This window comes from Ciona intestinalis, chromosome 5 (assembly GCF_000224145.3).
Source record: "Ciona intestinalis chromosome 5, KH, whole genome shotgun sequence".
In the NCBI taxonomy this organism is placed as follows: Eukaryota; Metazoa; Chordata; class Ascidiacea; order Phlebobranchia; family Cionidae; genus Ciona; species Ciona intestinalis.
The window spans coordinates 2,196,706-2,219,687 of NC_020170.2; the positions used below are offsets into that span (position 1 = coordinate 2,196,706).

The following is a 22,982-nucleotide window of genomic DNA, read 5'->3' on the forward strand; positions in this document are numbered from 1 at the left end:
TTTTTTAATGTAATATTTGAATAAAGGCAAGGGTTAGGGACTGTGTGTTTGTAAAAGAAATCGGAGCAATGGGTCAAATATGGCCTAAATTCTAGACCCATGACATGTCACGCTGTAGTTCTTATCGAATTCATGAAAAAATGAACTAAAGTTTTCCAACCGAATAAAATATTGTAGGTTTTACACGCAGTTTAGTAAATCTGTTTTATAATGTAGTAGGGTGGGGTAAGATGAGACATGTTTTTTGTTAAATGTTTAAAAAACGGGTAGGAAGTATTCGGTTTCGTTGCTAGCGCTATCCTTTTTTACCCCGCAGAACTATATGTTATGCATTAATACTGTGTTCTAAATTTGAAAAATTTATTAAACTTTTTTCGTTAAAATTTAAAAAAAATGCATTATTACTGTGTTCTAAATTAAAAAAATAATCAAACTTTTTTTTCGCACCTCTGGTTCCCCTAGCTTGGTGATGTTGGGAGTTATGTAAAACTGGATCCCTTTCCATGCTCCTGGAAGTGTGACGCCACGAATGAGCAGAATGATTAACATCACGTATGGGAAGGTAGCGGTGAAGTACATGGCCTGTAAGTTGAAGTAGGCGGTTAGTTACGTTGTTCGGCAGCAGTCAGTCGTGACCTACGCATAATATAGACTTACACGGTCCATTTAACGTTTAAACAAAGTTTATATATTGTTATGATGTAAAATTTAAAACGTTCTGTATAGTAGGGTGGGGGAAGATAGGACACCTTTGGCACATAATATCCAAATGTCCTGACGATGTTTTAAACAATTAATAGCGGTCTGTGGGAGTCGAAAGCATACGGTTTTATATTTATTTGAATGTTCTTTGTTTACAACCAAATGGAACGAGATAACAGAATGAAAAGGTGCCCTATCTTCCCCCACCCGACTATGTATAATATTTAAATATATGCAAATTACGGCATACAAAGCTGTTCAATCGAATAAATAAACAAATAACATTTAATTGCTTTTGGATGACAATAATGTACAGTATTCTACCGAAAACAAAGATAAAACCGCTCGTTCTTACACGCAACTGCTAATTCCATTCGTCAAGCCACAATTTATAGTTAAGCCGCTTATAAACTTGTAAAATTACCCAGATCGTTTGACCGCGAACGCTTATCGTGGCTAGCCAACCGAAACATGTATTTTGTATCATTATATTTTACTCCTCATGCTTTTCGGTTGGTATCATGTTCAATTTAACCGCAGTGTTAATCTTTATGGTTGTAAATACGAATAACAGAACGTTAATCTAACCGCTACATATGTAAATGTGAATGTAACTGATTACTGAGGTATTTTGACCACGGATGTTACGTCACAATCCCAATCAATTTTTACAAAAGTCCTTGAGCGAAAGTTAAAAGAAATTAAAACCTCCCAGCTTTTAAGATACTGTACTAAATGGACACCAGGACACGGCTCTTAAACCTAGCTAAACCAACAGTTACAACAATAAACTTTACGGGTAATTTACGGCTCTATATATACAGGTAATTCACCATAGTCAGTTTTAATTAACATACTTCCTTTGTGAATTGTTTAACCGCTGGTTTACCGCCAGTTTTAATACAAACATAAGATTACTTTATATGACAAAAATGTCATCATTTTTAAACGTTTTTGTTTAAAAATGCGGTGTTTTATGGACTAACACTTTATAATTATACACATTAATTACATTCCTATTGGAAATTTAAATTGTTATATTATGATAGCATATCACTTCATCGTGATTAGTACCATGCCATTGTGAAATTAATTTAATAGATAGCGATATCCAGACAATGCAGTATACAAACACAAATATTTAAGTTCAAACCGCCAAGTTCGTTTCGTTCCTAAGTAACTAATGACGCAATGAAACGTTTATTCTTAGATAGGTAGTAAATTAAACTGCTGACGTCACAAGGGCACCTATGACGTCAAAAGCACATTGTTTTGCGGTGCCAAGACCAGTTGTCATGCACGTCTTTTAGTGGTAATCTAAAAGCGCTGAACAAAATATTTTAAATATTTTTGAGCAGCATTCGTTTTGGCGCTAATGTTTTTTAAATAGGTAAAATTTATGAAGTTTCTGTATTTTTAGCATAGCTGAAAGTACAATTTGATTAAATACAATACTACTTATTATGTAAGTTTCGGCCAAGTAGCATAATTTTAACTAGCTAATATAAATAATGAGATTACACTAAATTTACGATCCGAAAATAAAAACTTTAATTTAGAAGCGTTTTAACTTTATTATTTATATAGTACGGTGGGGAAGAGGGGACACTTTTTCATATTTTCATTCTATTTTCTCGTCCCATTTGATAGTGACAAAGAACATTCAAAGAATTATATAAACGTATTCTTACAACTCCCATTAACCGTTGTTAGTTGTTTAAAACACGATCACGATATTTAGATAATATGTGCTAAAGGTGGCCCGTCTTCCCCCACCATACTATATCGTTAGAACACAATTATTTTCCAACCACTTTTTAACATTTAACAACGCTCTTTAAAGTTGCGAGAATATATGTTATATGCATTTCTGTAAATATTGTTAGTTTACTACAAAAAGGTAGAAACAAGAATGATAATTTTACAACGTAGCTTGGTAACATAAGGAGCTCTTAGAAGCTGTTTGCTTGGAACTAATCAACCACAAAGTGCTTTAAATGTGTTGACACGCTGTCAGGTTAATAATAACAACACGGGAGGCGTTATTTCCTTTTCATAAAATTAAATCGATTTCTGTTTAATTTAGGCAGAACCGCGAAAGCAACTCGATTTGCCTTTTTTCTGGAAACAAATTAACATATTCCGACCTATCTGAAGCCTGCTAGCAGGTAGGTTTTAATTAGTTTCATTTTCCAACGGTTATAACTAAAATTCACCACGTTTTATCATATAAATTGTTTTTTTAAACGGTGGACGATTTTTGCCTTATTTTTGTTTATTAGGTTAACAAATTGCTGTCCTTATATAACAATTAGGCCTTTGAGTTTGTTATTATTTAGCTTTTTTTGAGGGGCCTCAAAAAAATGTGTAAAGGTTTGAAAGTACGAATATAAACCAACTTATGAGACACGATGTTCTTAATAATTTCAACAAAGCAGATAATTTGAGCGATGCTTCTAAAATATTTTTGCGGATATTAAGTAAAGCGGAAATTGTTGGTATGTGAATACAATAGAAAGGTGTGGCTAAAAAAGACGTGAGTGAAATCTTTTTATCCCTAGTTGATTGTTAAAATATTATATTTTAGGCGGGTCCCATTTGAATTTGAAAAGGGTTGAGGTTGTCGTCATGAATAGGCGAATAAAAAGAAAAAGAATTTTCCCTCTCGCTCTATTTGGCCTAGGAATTCGGCTGCTGATCGCTACCATCGAGACGCTATGGAAAAGTACTGTAAAAACCCCAGGCCACACAAGGCGCTACAGGGCCGAATAAGGGTTCCCGGTAACGGCTATTGGAGCCAGGCGCATGCGTGGGAGAATGAAAGAAACAAAGAATTGCTCCGCGGAAGTAATATGTAAAATAAAAGAAACTAAACTGTCGGTTCAGACGCTGTACAGAATTTTTCCTTAAAAATCTTGTGAATGGGCTGTACTGAATGAATGACGACTAGCACGGTTTATGCGACAGTGGGGACTTCAATAGGTGATTCGTACATGCTCGCGGCCGTTAAAGAACAAACGAAAAGCTTTACAAAACGCGCGATACTTCTTTGTTAAGTATTAAGATCTTAAACCGCAGCGTTATTTGCCTCTAACCCCTTTTTACGTCAGCACCTTAGAGGGAGAGGTTTCTATTGGAAGGTTTCGGCATGTTTCCTGGAACTTGTTTCGGTTACTACGTGGCTAGATATAACAACGAAGTGGAAAACTACTGGCTAGTGAACATGTAATTCGATCAGTGCCGGGCGCCGACTTTTCGACAGAGTATTCCATTCACATTGAGTTACGCAAAACCGGAGAATTTACCTTCGCACGGGCCTGTCCTTACGGTCTATTGGTTTTTTTAACTTAAGAAAACGACAGCGTAGCGCGGGCGGTGGTTTCAATGAGTTTAAAATCAGTTCAACGTCACGAAACGATTGGGAAACCATTGATGCAGAACCGGCGCCGGGGGAATTCGACAGAGTGAACTAAAAAGGCGCGGCATGTCCACCTACAGATCATACTTGCTGTTGTTGTTGTTTGGGCATTTATTTTCGTGACTCGCTTATTGTACGTCACTGCGGGGAAATGGTATTCGAGATGTGACGTCATTCTGAGGTCATGCGTGATTGAACAACTGGCTTGCGTGGTTATTGACCGCAACATGTCTACATTCCACCGGCAGTGGAGCGGTATAGAAGCACGTATTGATGCGAAACTATCTATCATAATGGTAGGTGGGGTAAGATGGGACATCATTTTTCGTCCCAATTGGAATTAAACCAAAACATATTTACAGAATTATACAACGTATACCCTACGGCTCTAAAAGCGTTGTTAACTGTTTAAAACACGAACGGAAAGTGTGGGATATAGGTGCCCACGGCATCCCATCTTACCCCAAAGTATACTATACAACCAATACAGTTAAAAGGGTAGTTTTTGTACATTTGAGTCGCATATTTGCTCGGTTACCTTTCCTGTAGACTTGGTTCCTTGGAAGACAGTAAGATAACAAACGATCCAAGCGAGTAAAAGAACTCCAGCCAATTCCCATCGTAAACCTCCCAAATCTTCGATACCGTCGGTTATCTTTAACACGTAGTTTCTAAAAAGTAAAGACTGTGTTAGGAGGACAAAATAATCCGTTATCTGTGGCAAGGTGTTTCTTGGTAAACGGGACCAATAACAAATCATGGCTTGTTTTTAATACACGCAACGTTCGTTGAAAGCGATGCCTTGATAAAGTTTGTACAGTAGGAGTAGGTTGTGATAGCACGCCCATTTGAACGACCTCCCAAAACTTTAACTCAGCTTATGGCAGGATATCTGCTGTTTAATAATGAGATTCAAGCATCATCGTAAAGCTCGGGTCAAGTGGTGACATCGTTTGTGCTATTGCAACAGCCAGCGGCGGTACATCGTTTAATATATATGATTGTGACTTGGGGCGCGGAATTTTTAACATTAGACAGTTTTCTGAACTTTAGTTGAAAACATCTGTCGTAACATATGGGCCAACGGCGGCTTGTAGTTTTCCATGAATCGAAGTTAAAGCGTGATCGATACTAAACTATTTGTCTGCTACGTTTGAATATAAAACCCCCAGGGAGTCTGTTGGTGGCGGGTCATTGCTCAATTGAGAATTCAATTCAACAGACTGGAAATGTCGAATGGGCCTCAGACTACCGTATAATAGCGGCCTTGCATTCTTAAATTCCCGCCTATTTTTCACGCTTTTCAAAAATTGCTTGTTTAAACAACCTTAAATTGCGGTTGGGCGTAACGAAGTTCAGTAACCACGATTTAAACAACCGTTGAGAGCAAATGCCACGTGTTTATTACCACTTCCTCATACCGACGTAGACTTACCACGTGCTACCGGCATAGTTGGTATCAAATAACAGCCGTGATTTAATGTAAATAAAGCATGCTATGTGTTTATAGTAAAAAAAGACGCATCGGCAACGTGTGGATAGTAACTGTGACGCATAGCCGAGTCAGAGGGGAGGTCGTATCAGTCATTGAATCTAAAACCTGTTCGTTTATCAAATAGCCAATGTAACTTAGGGGACGTATGGTGTGTATAGCTCTGGGAAATGACTACGCGCGAATAATCGATACCATTTACGCGCCAACACATAGCCAGCCAATGAGATCGATGGAAGGCTACTACGTCACGGAGTGGAAAAATACAACAGCTGCTGTAGCACGGATAAGGCGCGTGTAAATCCATAGCCACGTGTCGGCGTTACTGCGAACCGACATCGCACATTCAAAACGGCGTTTGGTATCACGGCCGTGAACTTATAACACAGTGGTATATGCTATAAATTATTAATTATAGAAAGAGTCGAAAGAAATGAAAAAAGCAAACGTATTTACGACAATAAGGTTTAATTACGGCGTTTATTCGGGTATGCTTCCTTTTTATTTTGTGTTTCGGTCTCCCCACTCGACTACTGTTAAGTTAACTACCATCAACAGCACTTAACGGTTGAGTTACACTAATACATTGTAGTGGAAAACAGTTGAAAGGCTTATCCGTTAGTTACTAAAAGAAACGCGTTGCTTCTTTTTATAGAAGTAAGTGAATGGGCTTGGCGAGACTACAATTGCTAAAAGTAGTTAACAAATAAATGTATTGCTTTGTCGGTACGCATCAATATATTGGTGATTACTTTTGGTTGGCCAGTGTAAAATGCCACATATGGAAATAATGACTTTGGTTGGTAGTTTAATAGACAAATACGGGTATTTCGTATGGGCAAGTACAGCGCGCTATGGGTCCCTGAACGTAGGTCCAAATGCAAATCAATAGTTTGGCATACATATTACAAGTAAAAATGCACTTACTCCCAATATTCTTCAACTGGAAAGGTAAAATTTTCTCTACGTTGTTCCTCGGTCATGTTAAGCGATCGTACATATGTTAAGTTGTCCTGACACTTGATCGGATCGTTCCATGTGTTGTTGCAATTTGCCCATGGCAATTCGGCCCTAAAGGACTGGAAAAGGTAGAACAGAGCCCATGCTAGGATGACGGCGTAGTAGCAGAGTGTATAGAAGACGATGACTGCCGACGCAATACCGATACCTATAGCATGGGGACCCAATACAGTTAGATGTTTGTTTTTTGGATTTGTAATATTTAAGCCGATACCACTGTTTTTAATGACGCAGTGCGATTTTTTTGAAACGTGAACGCTTTTGTATGTGCATTTTATATAACGAGGAACGATTTAAGCCAGTAGTACTGTGTACATTTCGTATTTAACTAAAAAAGCTATTTCCGCAAGCGATTTGAGAGTCTTAGAATCCAGCATATTTTATTATAACGTGGCTGATGTCTGTTCGTTGCATAATTTATTAATTTTGTCGCAGTAGGCTACATATGGGGCCCGTTGGAGAGATTAATGCAAGACGATATTACAATGTGAGCTTACTCGCAGTGGTAGCTTAAGCTATACAGAACGCTGTAAATGTGTGTTTAAAAAGGCCCGTGATGGTATCTTTTTCTTTGTTAGGGCTCCGGTTTGAACCTATTGTGTCAAAAACAGTTTCCTCTTGATCAATTAACATTTTACTAACGTTTCATTTGGCCTAAGCGTCGCCGGGCAATGACGCGAGAAGAGAAACGCGATTGATAGGAAAGACACGAACAACAAAGAATTCAAATTAATAGAAAATAAAACACAAGTGTTTTTACCTGATATAAGAGGACAAAGAGAGGTCCACGATTTAATGGCACCCAACTTCGTAAACTGACCAATAGCTACTTCAAGAAAGAAGATTGGCACCCCGCTGATTATAACAACGATTAGATATGGGATAAGAAAGGCCCCTGTGTAAAACAAGAAGCGTTAAATTTCGTATCGCGTTTAAGACAAAATTTGAACGATTTGATATGTAACAATGTAAGCACTAATAAAAATATAAGACGATGCACTTAAGTTTATTGGTGGTCTATTTAAATTGAACTCTTAGAAATGTCATATTTAATATCTGTATTTTGCCATACATCCAAGAGTTATTAAATTTGGCTGTTATATTCCACCGGGCAACGGAAAATTACAGCGTAGAGGAGTAGATGGTGAACCGGAAAAGTTGTGCTGTGCGGTGCCTGTTCGCCCAAACAGGCAGGACTTGACTTTATCTGTACAGCTATTTAAATTTCAAGGACTTGTTCATTTGGGTGGGGGCAAAATGGATAAGCTAACCGCTGTGTGCGGCGAAGTGTACTTTGCTTGACGCTCTGTGGTAGAGCTTTAAACGATAGAGTGCTATGTTATGTGCTTCACTAGGTGGATCCGGTTTGGCCTGGTTCTAAATCCGGTTCAGTTGGTATTGTAGTTTAATTATTTTAAAGCGCATTTATTCATTTGCAAGGATTAAAGCGATTATAAGTCTACACCCAGATGCATTAAACGGTGCGTATATACACGCGGCGTTAGCCACCCACTGCTACGAGCACGTCGGTTGATATGTTCCATAGTGACGAGTGATTAAACCGTAAAAATGTGCGATGTTTTTGCCAGCAATACAAGCAGAACATCAACACTACAGCGTTCCCAATTACTTCGCACATTTTCACGGCGATTTCCTGACAGGAAAAGCTTCAATCGTGTGTTCTAATCAGCGGGTCTATGCGATGTGACGGTCTAAATAACCGCCTCTTGTTAAATTGCGTCGCGCCAAGCAATTGTAATATGCAATAATCTAAAACTGTATTGATGTAGCAGACAGGACATATCCGCCTGGCTGAATACTCTAAGAGCGTTACTTAGTAGCGGGTAAAAAATATAGAAAAACTTGAATTACCTCCTCCGTTTTTGTAACACAAGTATGGGAAACGCCAGACATTTCCCAAACCCACTGCTGTACCGCAACACGCGAGTAAGAAGTCGAATTTTCCGCTCCATACATCTCGTTCTCTGAGTTTTTTATCCTTAGAGGGAAGACTTGAGTCTTCTGAGCCTATTTCTCCCTCTCGCTCCTCAACACGGTGTTTTATCAGTTGGGTTTGACTGTGGTTGTTAGTCAGGGAATCGCCGCTGTCCAAATGGTTTCCAAAACTGCTATCACAGTTTGACTTTGCCATGGTTCAAAGTAGTTAAAACAAACTTAAACAAGAATAAACTGAAAAATACCAATTAGATTCAGACGATACATCGTTACTATAAATACGCAGGTCACCAAAGTCACAATGAATATCGTAATCTAGCTTCAACATAATTCTGGTAACCATAATAATTTTTGTTTTCGGCTTTAATCTAAACTGCGGTGACTATACTGTGCGCTGAGTATATATAATTCTGTCGAAACAGAACTTTTTTTACGCACACACGAGGAAAAGGAAATTTTTTACCTAAAATGATTTGGCGCGAAATTAAAATGGATTGTTAACGTTCTGTTTTTATACTCTTCTTTGTTACGAAATAATGAAGGAAATACTATGGAAAAATACTGGCTACATAAATATACTATTTTCATAGGATGGTGCCTTTGTAATCAGTAGTCACTGAGAGTAACAGTGTTCCTTATTCCCTCGCCTTTTATATGGACTTTTTTATCTCTATGACTCACCAGCATTTTTTCGTAGTCACGTGAAGCGAAAGGAGTAATTTTACCGATAGTGTTTTATAACAAGGGTAAACTACTGTGTCACAGAGTACAGACTGTCTTGTGACCTTCGAAACTGCTGCCTTTGTGGAAATACTACACAATTTAAAATCTAACTCTTTTATATAAGAGCTACGTGGACACCGACGCGTATACAACGTTATAATGTGTCTACAGGAAGATCGGCGGGATACATCTGCGTGTGCCTTTTCTCCGCGTGCCAGTAACAGCGTGAGTGAGCCATTTTAATTGCCCGTCTGCGACATCTTGCGAACAGATAAAATAAAGTCAGCGCCGTGGATCGACTGCATGGTTTCAGCGCTCAGACTGTACCAAACAAAACCGTATTAAATGTACCATGCTTCTACCATTATTGCCATGTGTTTCTCTGGGAAATACACTCGTTTAAACGGGTTGTATATCATTTTCTCGTCACGCTAGGGTAAATGTCCATCATTTATCATTTGGGAGTAATGTGCTGAGTAATGTACCAACCACGGGGTCTAGTGAGATGCCGGTCAAATAAAATATCTAAGGTGCTATGGTTTAGGCAGCGTTGGAGCTAAGACTCCTGATAATGTTTTTGGGAAAATGGGACACCTTATCATTCTATTTCATCGTCCCATTTGGTAGTAAACAAAGAAAATTCAAATAATTCTAAAACCGTATCCTCACGACATTTATTGTCCCAGAAATCGTGTCCCTGATATTTTGGTTTTGACATTTTTATCTCGGTCATACATTTTTTCTATATAAGCCCTTTTGCCTCGACATTTATGTTTGTAACAGACAATTTTGTCTTGGACGTTTCAGTTTCCAGTTTATTGTCCCCAAATTTCATTGTAGGGAACATGTGCATGTAGGGAAAACAAGTAAATAAAGAATCATAATTAAAACAATTAACAACAATATAGGACTATAAAATACGAATCAAAATGAATCAAGGAATCTAAAGTGGCCAACGTTAAGAATCAGGTGCATGTGTTGTGTTTAAAATACAAATTCTGCACAGCTAACATTAAATTGTATATAGTCTAAATCTTGGTCCAACTATATCAAGTGTAAATTTACAATGATTTGGTGAAAGTATAAGTACACAATGATTTGGTGTAAATTTAGAATGATTTGGTCAACATATTCAAATTTCCACGTATGTAACAAATAAATACAAAAAATGCTGGATATTAAAAACACCATCCAGAATTTTGACATTAACAACTGTTTGAGCTGTAGGACTCTATATGGCCATTTTTGCCTTTAAATAATATCAACCCACAGCCATATGGTTACTGGATGTTGGAAAATATTGTAAAAAATGTCAGCGTGGCATGGCAACCAATAAAATTGCTCCACAGTGGATTGCCAGTCAAGAAATCAACTAAAATTTCGACTATAATTTAATATACAAGAAGGAGGAAGTTATATAATGAAATAGGTCATTAAAATATTCAGAAAATTAAAATGTATAGCAAAAATGAATAAAAGCTTATTTAAACAAATTGTTAATAAACTTTAATTGACACATAGATTAATAGAATAATGCATTTAATCGAAAAAATAAAATACTGCATTCGGCAATAAAAGAAATCTAAAATTTTGTCTCTACATTTTTTTGATTTAATAAAAATGTCGACAACAACTTTAGAAGCAATTGTTTCGGAGTAAGGTGAACATATTGTTTCAAAGCTTTTAGCAAACAACAACATTAAATCTCATCATACAGATCTTCGGGAGCTGAAACAAAGAACACAAAGAATTAAAATGTCACCCCAGATTTTCTAACAGGGTTCTACACCAAACATTAAATATAGAAATTGTATAGTGACTTTATGAACAATACATTTATGATCCCTGGGTTGGAGCACTGTTTGTTATGTAATGATATGTTGTAATGATGTGTTCGTATGGTACTTTACTGTTTTATATTTTCATGATCTTTATGTTTTGCGTGAACCGTTGTGTTTTTAAGAGTCGATCGCATGGTTTTGTTAAGTGACATTCAGTTTTCCCCTTGGTTGTGGTATCGCGTGCGTGGGCCGATTGGCAATACAAGATATAAAACGTTACAGTTAAGTTATTGCCCAGCAGGACACATAACCCGTAATGATAATAACATTAAGCATCAGACCCAGTATTAATTGTCATCTATAGTCATTATATGTAGCAAATTGAGTATAAGATAGTAATTAAGTTTTACGACCCTAGAAAAAAAAAATTAAAAATAGTATAAAACAGATCTAACATAATTAGAAAAGATAATTATAATACAGGATCAAATCAAAGTAAATATTAAAAAACAAGAAAAGCTGTAGTAAAAAACAATTTACCAGTTTCATCATATATAGCTTCTTCTGGTTCTTCAGGTATTTGAGGGGGGTTATGTGACACTGTTGAGCCCCTGTTTTGTTTTAAGTGTTAATTTTTTTTCAATTGATATATTAAATGCAAATTACCTGTTGTTGCCAAAAGAATGAAGTGTTGACTTCATAACATTCATGTTGACGTCAACATTGTCGGAATCAACAAAACCATCTGGAATTTTTTTTAGAATGATTATAAATTAAAGGTAATTTTAATTAAAAACAAATCTTTACAAAATTACAACAACATAATACCTATTCGACACAAAACACGCAAAAAAAACAGTATTTAGATCGTATTTTAACAAGTAGGTAATGAAAACATATTAAAAAGTTTTATGCAGGCACACAACAAGAACAGATAGAAAACAAGAAAGGAGAGCCATACAAGTATACAGTATTTCAAAAAATATTAAAACACATAATAATTTAAAAAAAACTTACATGTCCCTTCCATGTTACGTATCAACCATTTTCCTCTAGGATTATTCATCATCCGAATAATGTCGATCTTCTCCTGTGCTCGGACACAAAGATCTTTTCCTCCTCCACGAGCATCCTCCTTGATGTTTCCATAACTCTCCACAGTGATCTCCCCTTCTTTTGGAAGCTGTTGAAGACAAAGAAATTTATTTTATTTTTCTAACAAAGACATTTTTCTACACCCAAAAAAAAAATGTTTAAAATTTGTTTTTGACCAAACAATTTTTTCTACAGCGTCCTCCTCTTTTTTTGGAAGCAGTTAAAAACATTTTTTTCTTTCGAAATACAGGATGATTTGAATATTTTTTTAGTATTAATTTGTGGAATTTAATAAATTAGAAAACATTACAGTAATGGAAAACTTAATAAATAGTCAGACAAATCATTTTTCCACTAAATAGGACATTCTAATAAATACATTGAAGCAACTATTTTGTAGATTTGAATATCTGAAAAATGACAGACTGTTAATTATTGATTTTTATAACCTCAACGTGACCTGAGCACCTTTGCTCAACCAATATTTATACAATTTCACATTTTTATGCAGGTCACTTCATAATGGCGTTGAGAAAAAGTAAAATCAATACAACACTATAACATTTTTTTAAACAAATGTTAAAACTAAGAGTTATATCTGCCTGTAGAACACAAACACATACTATGAATGCATTTTAGCAGCATATAATAAGATTTTTAAAAACAAATTACTCATAGAGAGGAAATAGCTAGGCTTAAAAAATTACTGAGTTATGAAGTGACTAATATAAGATAGTTAATTATAGAAAGCTATACCACGAAGCAACATATAGTTTGTAGGTGTAAATGTTCCCATATAAACTACACAAAAATGTAAACCCATTGGGAATCCCACACATTGTTGTGGTATATTATATACAATGTACTTCTACAAGGTATTCAGAGAACATTTGGTTTTCCACAAGGATTGAAAGTAAAAAAATATAATGGAACATTTTCTACCTTAAATTTTTTTCTCATTTCCTTGTCCTTTTTGTCTAACTTCTTTTTGTCTTCATCTTTGTTGGGTTTCTCTCTAAAATATCATTAAAGTGAAAGTGATAATACCAGGAACATAGGATATGTGGGCATCTTTCGTTATTGGCCTAATTAATTAAACAATAGCCCATTCAATTTGGTAATGCCTGTGCTTTAAAAGCAATTGCTTTCTATTTTTTGTAGTGTTTTATAAAAATTGAGTGCCAAGTGAATTCTATTAAATGAAAAAAATTATAAAAACTCACTGTTTCATTTTCATTGCTTTCAGTTTTTGGTAAGTTTCAACATCCTCATACAACTCATCATCCTGAAAAGTGTAGTGTCAGTTTTAAGTTTATTTTATTTACATATATTGCTAAAAACATTTTATGCAAATTACCTGATCACTTTGGGTACTGACAGCTGAAAAGTAAAAATAATTTTCTTTAAATAAATATGTAAAACACTTTTAAACTAAGATGTTTAAAAATATAAAATAAAAACTTAAATAAAAAAAGTTTTAGTGTCAAACATTAAAAGAATACATAGGGTTTGTGGACTTAAAGGTTAATTTTTATAATCATGTGCCCTTTTGTATAGTACAAGGCTTCCAATAACTCTTTTCTCATGACCATTTTTATTCTTCTAAAATTTTCCGAGACTCTTGACAGTTAGTAATATAATGTGTCCAGTACTTTGTGTATAATCATTATACTCTCGGCGACCCCTGAAATTCGTTGCACCTATTGTTGGAAAAGCGTTGAAACTGCTCTTGTGCTTGACCGAAAAACGACAGTTGTTATAACACAGGTGTTCTATTTCATACACCCCGCCAGCTGACGAGTTACCACAGATGTAACTTTATAAGTGAAACCCATTTTAGTACATTCTACAATCTACTACATGGGTGTCCAGCATTTATTACTGGAGGGTTAAGTATAAATTACTCCGTGAACCCGCGAGCTGTACAGTTATTTAACATAGGTTTGCATGCACGAGTATTATTTTATTTTTGTCTTTGATCCTATGATATTATAAGGGGATCATTATCTCCATGTAGAAATATGGGGTTTGAACGCATAATTTTCTGAAGAAAACAGCCAGGGGACTTTATTGTCACATTAAAGAAACTTTGTGAAAAATATGCAGCTGACTTCGCGGGCCGCACATTTTTTTTTTCGGCTCCAGTTTGCACATGCCTGGTCTACTAAATGACTACCATTTATGTGTATGTAACACCAATACAATCATGTTGACTATGTAACCACCTATGCTGGGTCGTTTCATGTTACTGTCAGGAGTTTCATCATAAAGAGCATCCGATATTTCATCATCTTCATCGTCCCATGTTGGTCTGTGACATCATAATGGTGATTAAATAATACCATCTTGTGTTTAATGGATGTGACTTATTTATCCTTGCATAGCCGAGCAATGATAATTATTATAACATGGGTGTTCAAACACCTCAGGCCCACTTAAGGATTATCGCGCATGCATGTGACTTTGTAGCGATTATTTTTCTGGAACAAGTGGAACATTTTGTTTAAATATTTGTTTAGAAAGTGGCATATTGCTGAAAAATGAAAATTGGTGTATTTTTTCCTAACACAATTTTTTTTACTATTTAAATCAAACCACAATTTAATTTTTTTTAAATTTAAATATATTTTAACACTTACATTTCCATTGGTTCTTGTTGTTGTTGTTGGTGATGTTTCATAAGTGGGGGGAGGGGTGGAGGAACATCTGTGTCATCATAAACATCATCTTGTGCTGAGGGTGGAGGTGGGAGGGAAGGCTGGGATCCTATATTGTAATATATTTAAACTTAAGATATGGATCGTAAATTTATATTAAACATAATTTGGTTATATAAACATGAAGCATAGATATATATTTACTATGCTAAGATTATTACATGTGTAAGCTGAATGATTTGGTGCATGTCACAGACTTTTATTTATTGAGTTTTATTTAATATATAAATTGGCTTGTCCGTGGTAACAACATTAATTTCGTTGTACCAAAGTTTTATAATTCAGCACGGTACGAAATGTTGGTCTAATGAAATTTAGGTTTTTTATCTTGGAACAGGCAACTTATATATTGAATAATACAAACTATTATTGATTTCTCTAAAGAAAATCGTTTATATATTCGTTACTTCTATATTAAACATTCAGTCGTTATAACACAGGTGTTCTGTTTCATACATCTGGTGCTAGTTTACAAGTCATCACGCTTAAGTATGTGTTCGTGTATTTGTTTTTTCAAAGTTGACGGTGATATTGTATATGTGAATCATGTTATAAATCATTAGTGGTCCGAGAAAACTTTATACAACCTAAATGTCCAACAAATGACTTTCAGTACAATAAATAAACGACGCCATGGCATGATTGGTTAGCGTGTATTCAAAGCTTGATACTGCTAACGTTGTGGGCGTATGTGTTCTTTGACATTATACTTGAAAGTTGGTAAAGAGGTGTATAAAACACAACACCCTTGTTACAACTACTGTTGTTTTCGGGCCACACGAGAATAAAGTAAGTTACGTTTATTGATTCATTGACACTTACTTGGCCCGCCAGGTGGGGGTGGGGGTTTGGACCCAAGCATAGAAGCAGGTTTGGGGAAGTCCCTTGGTACAGCAGGGGGCTGGTCAGGCAACGATCTTGGCACTTGTGAAAGACAGAAAAATCAAGTTAATGTGGAAAATTGAGTGAATATAAAAACTGATTTAATGAAAAAGAAAAAAATTGAGTTAATATATTAAAAAAAAAATATTTTTTATATGGCTAGAAAAAGTTAAAACTCATCATTAAAAATTATTTACAAACAAAACTCTAAAATATGACTGAATTTCAAATCAGTAGAATATTAACAAAATGATGATACCTATATGTAAAATATGGTTTGTGGAAAAAAACTTAAAACTTCAAAACAAACGAAAAATAACAAACATAAGACTAGTAAAACATAATCATGCCAAAATTCAATTGAAAAAATTATAGAAATGAAGATACATTCCCTTTGCTGGTAGCTGATAGGAAGACATAAAATATATAGTAGGGTGGGGGAAGATGGGACACCTTTAGCAAAATAACCAAACATCCTGATCGTATTTTAAACAATTAACAATGGTCTATGTGATTCGTAACAATACAGTATTATAATTCTTTAAAAGTTCTTTGTTTACTACTATATGGGACTAGAAAATAGAATGAAAAGGTGTCCATCTTTCTCCACCCTACTATATTATATTTAAGTAGAATTTAATCATCTTTAACTTCGTGTGTTAGTCAGGCTACTCTGTGTCATGCATTACAAAACATAGTGACCTTTTTGGAAACTCATGCTTGCATTAAAATACAACATAAGATGATTGTTATGACTGCTGAATAGAACAACACTGTTGTAGCTGTTGTATGCTCAATACAACATATTAAAGTAAGTTTTAAAGTTTTTAATACAGTTTTAGTTGGTGGTTAAAGGCTAGTAAACTTATTGTAAAACAAAATGTAAGTTAAATGGTTACCAAAATAAACTGTGATAACTTTATGATAAAGAATGGTATGCATTTTGTAAATTTAGAAAAAAAAATACCAACTTAAATGTAGTAGCCCATGAGTCAAAAATGGGCTCACTGATATATTTTAACAAAAATGTTGCCATGAACGAACAAAAAAGGAAAAAAAAACTCTGTTTATTAAACCTGGGGTTGGAAGAGGCCTTAAGGTTGCCGCAGGCGGGGGTGGGGGCAAGAATTCAAATGAAGAATCTGTAGTTTTTAAAATGTAAAGCATTTGCTTTTGTCACAATCTTAAAACTACTGTTTTCTTTTTTTATGATAGATGCTATCTTTAAGTGACTGTTTACTCTCTGGGGTTTAAATTTAAAGAGTTGTTTTGAATGTATGCTAAGATATATTCTACTTTCACTTTCCATTTTCAGTACATTTGTCTATTTCTTTACTTTGCCTTTAAATACTGATAAAAGCTTGCAAATAAAGCCTAGCAGATCATTAAAAAAGTCTGAATTAAGCAGCATTAAGGGAACAATTACCCTACATGTTTCTAATATGGACCCAAATTGTAAATTAAATATTTTTAGTTTTGTGTTACTAAAATTATATTAGCAGTTAACACATTTAAGATAGAAAGAAATAGGTTTATACTGTTTAGTGTTAGAACGTGTTATGTGTTACAGTTTTTGTGTTACTGGTTAGATATTAAAGGTTATGTGTTAACAGTTATGTTATAAGGGTTATAAATAAGACAACTTTAGTATCGAGAAATGTCAAAATAGAAAACTGCAGCCTATCTCTTCTACTTTATACAGGTAAAATCTTATTATGAGGCATGACCTGGGATTTTGGTCATAGTTGGCTGAATAACTTTAACACCTTTTTAGGAAATGTTGGCACCACCATGTACTATGTCAATAGTTTTAGCATACATCAAAGTTAAATTTTGTCTGCTAGGTGTAGCGACCACCCTTATTTTTTCAACTTAAATGTAAATATGTTTATTTATAAATCTTCGCCACCGTAATTGAACAGACAAATAAAGTTATTAATATATAGTAGGGAAGATGGGACAACTATAGCACATGTTATCCAAATATTAGGATCGTATTTTAAACAGTTACCAACGGCCTACGGGAGTCGTGAGAATACAGTTTTATAATTCTTTAAATGTTTATTGTTTACTACCAAATGGGACGAGAAAATGTAATGAAAAGGTGTCCCATCTTCCCCACCTTACTATATTGTAGTTAGAGAAAATAATAACTTTACAACATTAAAAATACACTTACCTTGGCCAGGTAGTTTTACATTTGGGGGCTTTTTTGGTTTTAAAGGAGGCGGTTTGTTGTAAACATGTGGGGGAAGTTGCTTCATGGCTGGAGGACCGTTGCGTTTCACTTTGTGCAGGAATGACGACGGCTTCCTTTCGATTTTCTGTTCTACATCTGCGCGGTTTAAAAAGGTTATTTTTGTTGCTAGAATTTGCTTTGGGTTGTTTGAATGAAATGTAACTTGTTTTATCCGTGCGTGTCAAAAAGGACAATCGTTTTTAAATCAAATGTTCTATTTATAAGTGTCCAATTACGAGTTACCACGTATATATGAATTTGTTGCGATTGTGTTTTCCATTTCACTGTGTGTTGTCTGAAATTCAGGCAACCCGTTAGTGAACACTGGGTTAGGGCAATTGCCGCTAAACGACTTGCCCAAAAACAAGGTCCGCCGCACTGGTAACAGCGACAAGCCTAAAACCCACAGCTTCTGGGTGATAGGTAGGGGTGCTTACCACTAAGTCACAATACAGGCTATTTATTATATGGTACCGACGTTATTTACTTGCCTGGTGCGGGTGTTGGGTGGGGAACTCGTTCGCCGTTTGCATGGCTATCAGGAAACCGAAAGCGCTCCGGTTTTTCGTTTTGTGGCGGCTTCGGCTTGTTTTCAGTTGCTGGTTTGGGAAACAGACTTGAGAACTGTTTTGGTTTATCAGCGGGGGGCTTTGGAAAATCAGTAGATGGCTTGGCCATGTTATGTTGTGGCTTCATCATATCGCCAGGTGGCTTGGGCAGATCAGGTGGCGGATTTGGCAAGTCCTTCTGTAATTTAGGAGCGTCACTTTTGCGGTTAAAAGGTGTGTTCAGATGCTGCGGCTTCGGAAATTCATTGGGTTTTTGTTGATTTCTCCACGATTGGTCCGCTTTACCCTGCGAACCCGTACGTGCAACAGGAGCGGAGAATTGGGCACGTTTTTCCTGCAAAAACGAATTGTTTTGTGGTGCCTTAGGCTCACTATCCGCTGTGCTGTTGTTGTTGCCGAAGCGACCCGGTCCCCCAGCGGTTTTCCAAGCCGGTGCATGGCCGCTCGGGGCCTTTGGGGCCCAAGCCGGCGGCGTGTTCTTTGAAGCGAGAGTTGGTTTATTGATTGCAGACGATGCATTGCCGAACGAATTTATTCTCGCCGCAATTCCTCCGTTTGATTCGTTGTTGTTTGTTGCACTGCTTGTTGGCTTTAGTCTTGACTTTGCCCATTCTGGTTCGTTTGTAGAGTTATTTTCATTGTTAGTATGTCTTTGCGGGACCGAAGGCTTATTTGTTTCTGCTGGCGTTGTAGGTGGGGGCGGTTTCCATCGGTTTGCGACTCCACCCTAAAAACATCAAACACCAACGAATAAAATGAGATCACAGTAGGGCCGGGGTAAAATGGGACGTTTTTCTCGTCTCATTTGGTAGTAAACATAGATTATTTACACAATTATATAACTGTAGACTTGCGACACCAAAGGAGCGTTGCTGTTTGTACAAAACACTTAGGAATATGGGACGTAGGTGCCATATTTCCCAGTATCCCATCTTACTCCACAGTATTATAAAAATTAAGTAAAACACAAAAACGCTTGACAATAATAATAACGCAATCACCGTTTTTGGTCCGGGAGTAGGTCTGTATCCTCCGCCCTGTTGTCCGAACATCTGTGCCAAGTTGCTCACAGACTAGAAAAAGAAGTCAAAACAAATGTTGATGCAGCGCTCGTGACAGAAGCCACGCACTTATTACGTTGTATAAATAAACACAATCTAGAAAAAACCAAAGACCTATATATTTATATAGAAAGTATTCATCATACTTAAACGCGATATTGACTATCTGTACTGTATACTTCGGACAGTAAACTTCTCCTGCCCTCTTCCTCCAATCAATATCTACTGCGTTGCATATTCAACGCAACAATACAGTGCATATGACGTCACACTATGATGGCGGAAGTAGGCAGTCTCGGCGTCAGACCTGATTATAACAACTAAGCCAAACTTTGCATTCTACTAGTAGTAAGTAGTATATACACACGACTAAGAAGTTTTATATTAAGAATCGGTTTTGCAAAACATAAAATTCCTCTAATATTGCGCCTTATTACGTAACTCGCTTCCTACGTGGCGAAATTAAAGCAAAAGACGAACGAAATGCCTGAAACTTAATCTACAGTATTAAGCTTTCGAAACCCGGAAAAACGCAACACGGCATAAAAGCAAATCACTAAACGAAAGTTTGCTAGCGGTTTGGTTGGTGCAGGCAAACACAGCATAGCCCAATTAACAATGAGTCACGTTGCGACATGCCGCAGCCAATAACATTTGCAGGGCATCCAATGGAGTTTTAATAATTACATATTAGTCATAATCTTTTCATAGTTACTATGACGCAACAAATCAAGCCTCTACAAAGCGATCAGCAGAGACAGGTCATGAAATGCTGTACAAACTTTAATGGAAGCGTTATGTTTAAAATATTTGACCCTAATCATTTAGATAGTAGGGTAGGTGAAGATGGGAAAACTTTAGCACATAATATTTAAATATCCTGATCGTGTTTTAAAGACTTAACAACGGTATATAGAGGTCCTGAGGATGTGGTTTTATAATTTTTTGAATGTTCTTTCTTTACTACCAAATGGAACGAGTAAATAGAGTGAAAAGGTGTCCAATCTTCCCCCAGCAACCTACTATACAACAACAAAACATAATGCAAAAAACAAATTACTAAATTGCGAAAGTCGAACTATGGGCACATATAGCAATCAACGGAAGTTATATACACAGGAACTCACGTCGGCTTATACATGTTAACTTTCGGTTATGATAGTTTACTGTGACAGGATGCGACATGTTTTTATTTTGAATTATTATCCCACTTTGTAGTAAACGAAAAATATTTGCAGAAATATATAACCGTACGCCCACGAATGGTAAACAGTGTTTTTAATTGATATAAACGCATTCAGCAACTATAGGGTATAAGATGCAGTATTCCACCTAAATATACCACACATATCTACAGTAATATGGTATGATGGGAGAACACGGGACACCTTTAGGGTATCTAAATATCCACATGGTATCCAAATATCCTAATTAGGTTTTAAACAATAACCAACGGTTTATATGGGACTCGTGAGTTTTGTACTTCTTTGAATATTCTTTGTTTACTACCAAATGGGACTACAGAAAATAGAATAAAAAGGTGCCCCTTCTCCCCAGCCCTACTATATATGTCTTATGACTGCGATATGACTGCGCCTAATTTTATTCCCAGTCAAACTATCCTAGTACGAAACAAAATTGGCGAAAGTTCACAGTATTAAAATAGGAAAGTTCACAGGTAAGACGTCGTATATGGTAGAACAAATGGGATAAATATGCACTTATTTTAATATCCATTTTCCATGGTTAATAATGGTATTTGGCCCGAGCGCGTCTTATACACTCCACAAAAATACTGTCGAATCATCCTGTAGCCTTTTTATTTGTTTTTAATCAAATAGGGGGCATAAAAGAAATTGTCCAACATTATCATGTGTCCCATTTTACCCTACCCTACTGTATGATTAAAAAAACTACACTAATTTAAATTTCCTATAGTATCTTAACATAAAACATTTCGGCTTATTAGAACAATTCAAGCATGATTATGTGGGGTATATACTTGCGTTTAGGTAAACTAAGAAAGTAGTAACGTTGGAATGTAAAATGTAATAGTGCGGTGCCGTACTAAAATGGACACGGTCAACAGTTCAAACCATTGAAATGTTGAATTATAGCCGCGAACGTAGAATTTACTGTATTTTAAACTGCCCGTTTGGCAAACAACTTTACAGCTACCACAGTTTATCGTTTGTCTGGCTTATCATTACCAAGAATTGAATCGCACAGCTTACTCTGCATACACGTATTTGTTTATTTCGTAATATAATACACTTGGTTTAGATTACCTACATAACTCTGAAAACGTAACAGACCTTTTAAGAACAATAGTTTGAAGATCGTACTGCTCTGAATAAGTTTCTAATGTTACTGATGGCTCGCTTATATAATAATTATATGGCGCCTATACGATAGGTTACGAACAAGCTTTATCTGCTATGTATTTTACTGTGCTGGGCATATATACTCAGCTCCCAGGTTCTTTCTTGTACATAAAAATTTACTTGGTAAAAGCAAACTCAAAAGTGAAAGTAAATTAATTTCGTGTGCTTGCTCATTTCACACATATGTAAAAGCTTACCTTTTTGCTTTTTTCTTCTTCGCCCGGCATGGTTATACATTTACAGAAAGCGACACAACTTAAAATAACACCGGATCTATAAAACATATACCAAATGTGTCAATATGATACCACACTCTTGGTTTATGAACAAATATATGGTTTATAAGCTTTCTAAATATAGACTGTGAATGCTTTCCAAGTATGCTGAGCGGCTGTGTACAAACTATTGCTTCCGCTTCAATGAGTTGTTACCTACAAGACACACTACTGTATATCTAGACTGCGAGAGTGCTTGAAGTACCAGCACATGACGTGAGCTAAAATTCCTGCTGCCTGCGGTGACGGTTGTGAAAACCAGACTGCAAAACGAAAGTGTTGACATCCAGCACTGAGCAAATATCGGAAATTAAGTCGAAGTGGACGATTTGGATTTTTATATTCGATGTCGTCACAATTACGTATGAATAGAAAAATTCCAAAGTATTTAAAGCTTGCTATATGTTTGTACGGTATTATCTAAGTACCGCAGGTTTATAGTTTCCGTAGCAATTAAAAAAAAACAATAGTAATATAGGTGAACAGTCAAATACCGGACGTGCTGAATGACAACGCTATATCGTATCATCATATTTATAAATATAAATATGGTATCCTCATGTATATAAATATAAAACGGCTAAAATTAATATATTTTCAACGTAACACACCAATCATTATAGCTATCATATTGACCGGCGCCGTGGCATAGTGGTTAGCGCGCCTGC

The 22,982-nt window shown here is 35.9% G+C and overlaps 2 protein-coding genes and 1 long non-coding RNA gene across 5 annotated transcripts in view; 1 reads left to right on the forward strand and 2 right to left on the reverse strand.

Annotated features, from left to right (window-relative positions):
* Positions 1-8,849, reverse strand: part of LOC100176245 (sodium- and chloride-dependent GABA transporter 2) — a 19,030-nt gene extending 10,181 nt beyond the window's left edge. The window contains exons 1-5 of one of the 2 annotated variants that reach the window (XM_018811947.2): positions 8,505-8,849; positions 7,393-7,527; positions 6,540-6,780; positions 4,659-4,791; positions 448-582 (exon numbers count right to left, since the gene is read on the reverse strand). In XM_018811947.2, coding sequence (XP_018667492.1) covers positions 448-582; positions 4,659-4,791; positions 6,540-6,780; positions 7,393-7,527; positions 8,505-8,784 — 924 coding nt within the window. In that variant the 5' untranslated portion in view covers positions 8,785-8,849. The remainder of the gene's footprint in view (positions 1-447; positions 583-4,658; positions 4,792-6,539; positions 6,781-7,392; positions 7,528-8,504) is intronic. The other variant, XM_009860328.3, reaches the window with a different exon arrangement.
* Positions 2,420-3,581, forward strand: LOC113474261. The gene is made up of 2 exons (XR_003395932.1): positions 2,420-2,870; positions 3,290-3,581. It is a non-coding gene; the product is annotated as an uncharacterized LOC113474261 (long non-coding RNA).
* A 1,249-nt stretch (positions 8,850-10,098) lies between the features above and the next one.
* On the reverse strand, positions 10,099-22,603 carry LOC100186459 (FYN-binding protein 1). 2 transcript variants are annotated; one of them, XM_002121477.4, is made up of 15 exons: positions 22,237-22,603; positions 19,596-19,667; positions 18,517-19,321; positions 17,966-18,121; positions 16,863-16,928; positions 15,727-15,828; positions 14,827-14,953; positions 14,413-14,498; positions 13,545-13,567; positions 13,411-13,472; positions 13,130-13,202; positions 12,110-12,275; positions 11,759-11,837; positions 11,633-11,703; positions 10,099-11,039 (listed from the first exon to the last, which is right to left on the reverse strand). In XM_002121477.4, exons 1-15 carry the CDS (start codon positions 22,321-22,323, stop codon positions 11,011-11,013), a joined length of 2,004 nt encoding a protein of 667 aa, XP_002121513.2. In that variant the 5' UTR covers positions 22,324-22,603; the 3' UTR covers positions 10,099-11,010. The 2 variants fall into 2 exon arrangements, with proteins under 2 accessions (XP_002121513.2, XP_018667699.1); XM_018812154.2 differs by lacking the exon at positions 16,863-16,928 and having other exon boundaries at positions 10,179-11,039; positions 22,237-22,600.
* Between the last annotated feature and the right edge of the window lie 379 nt (positions 22,604-22,982).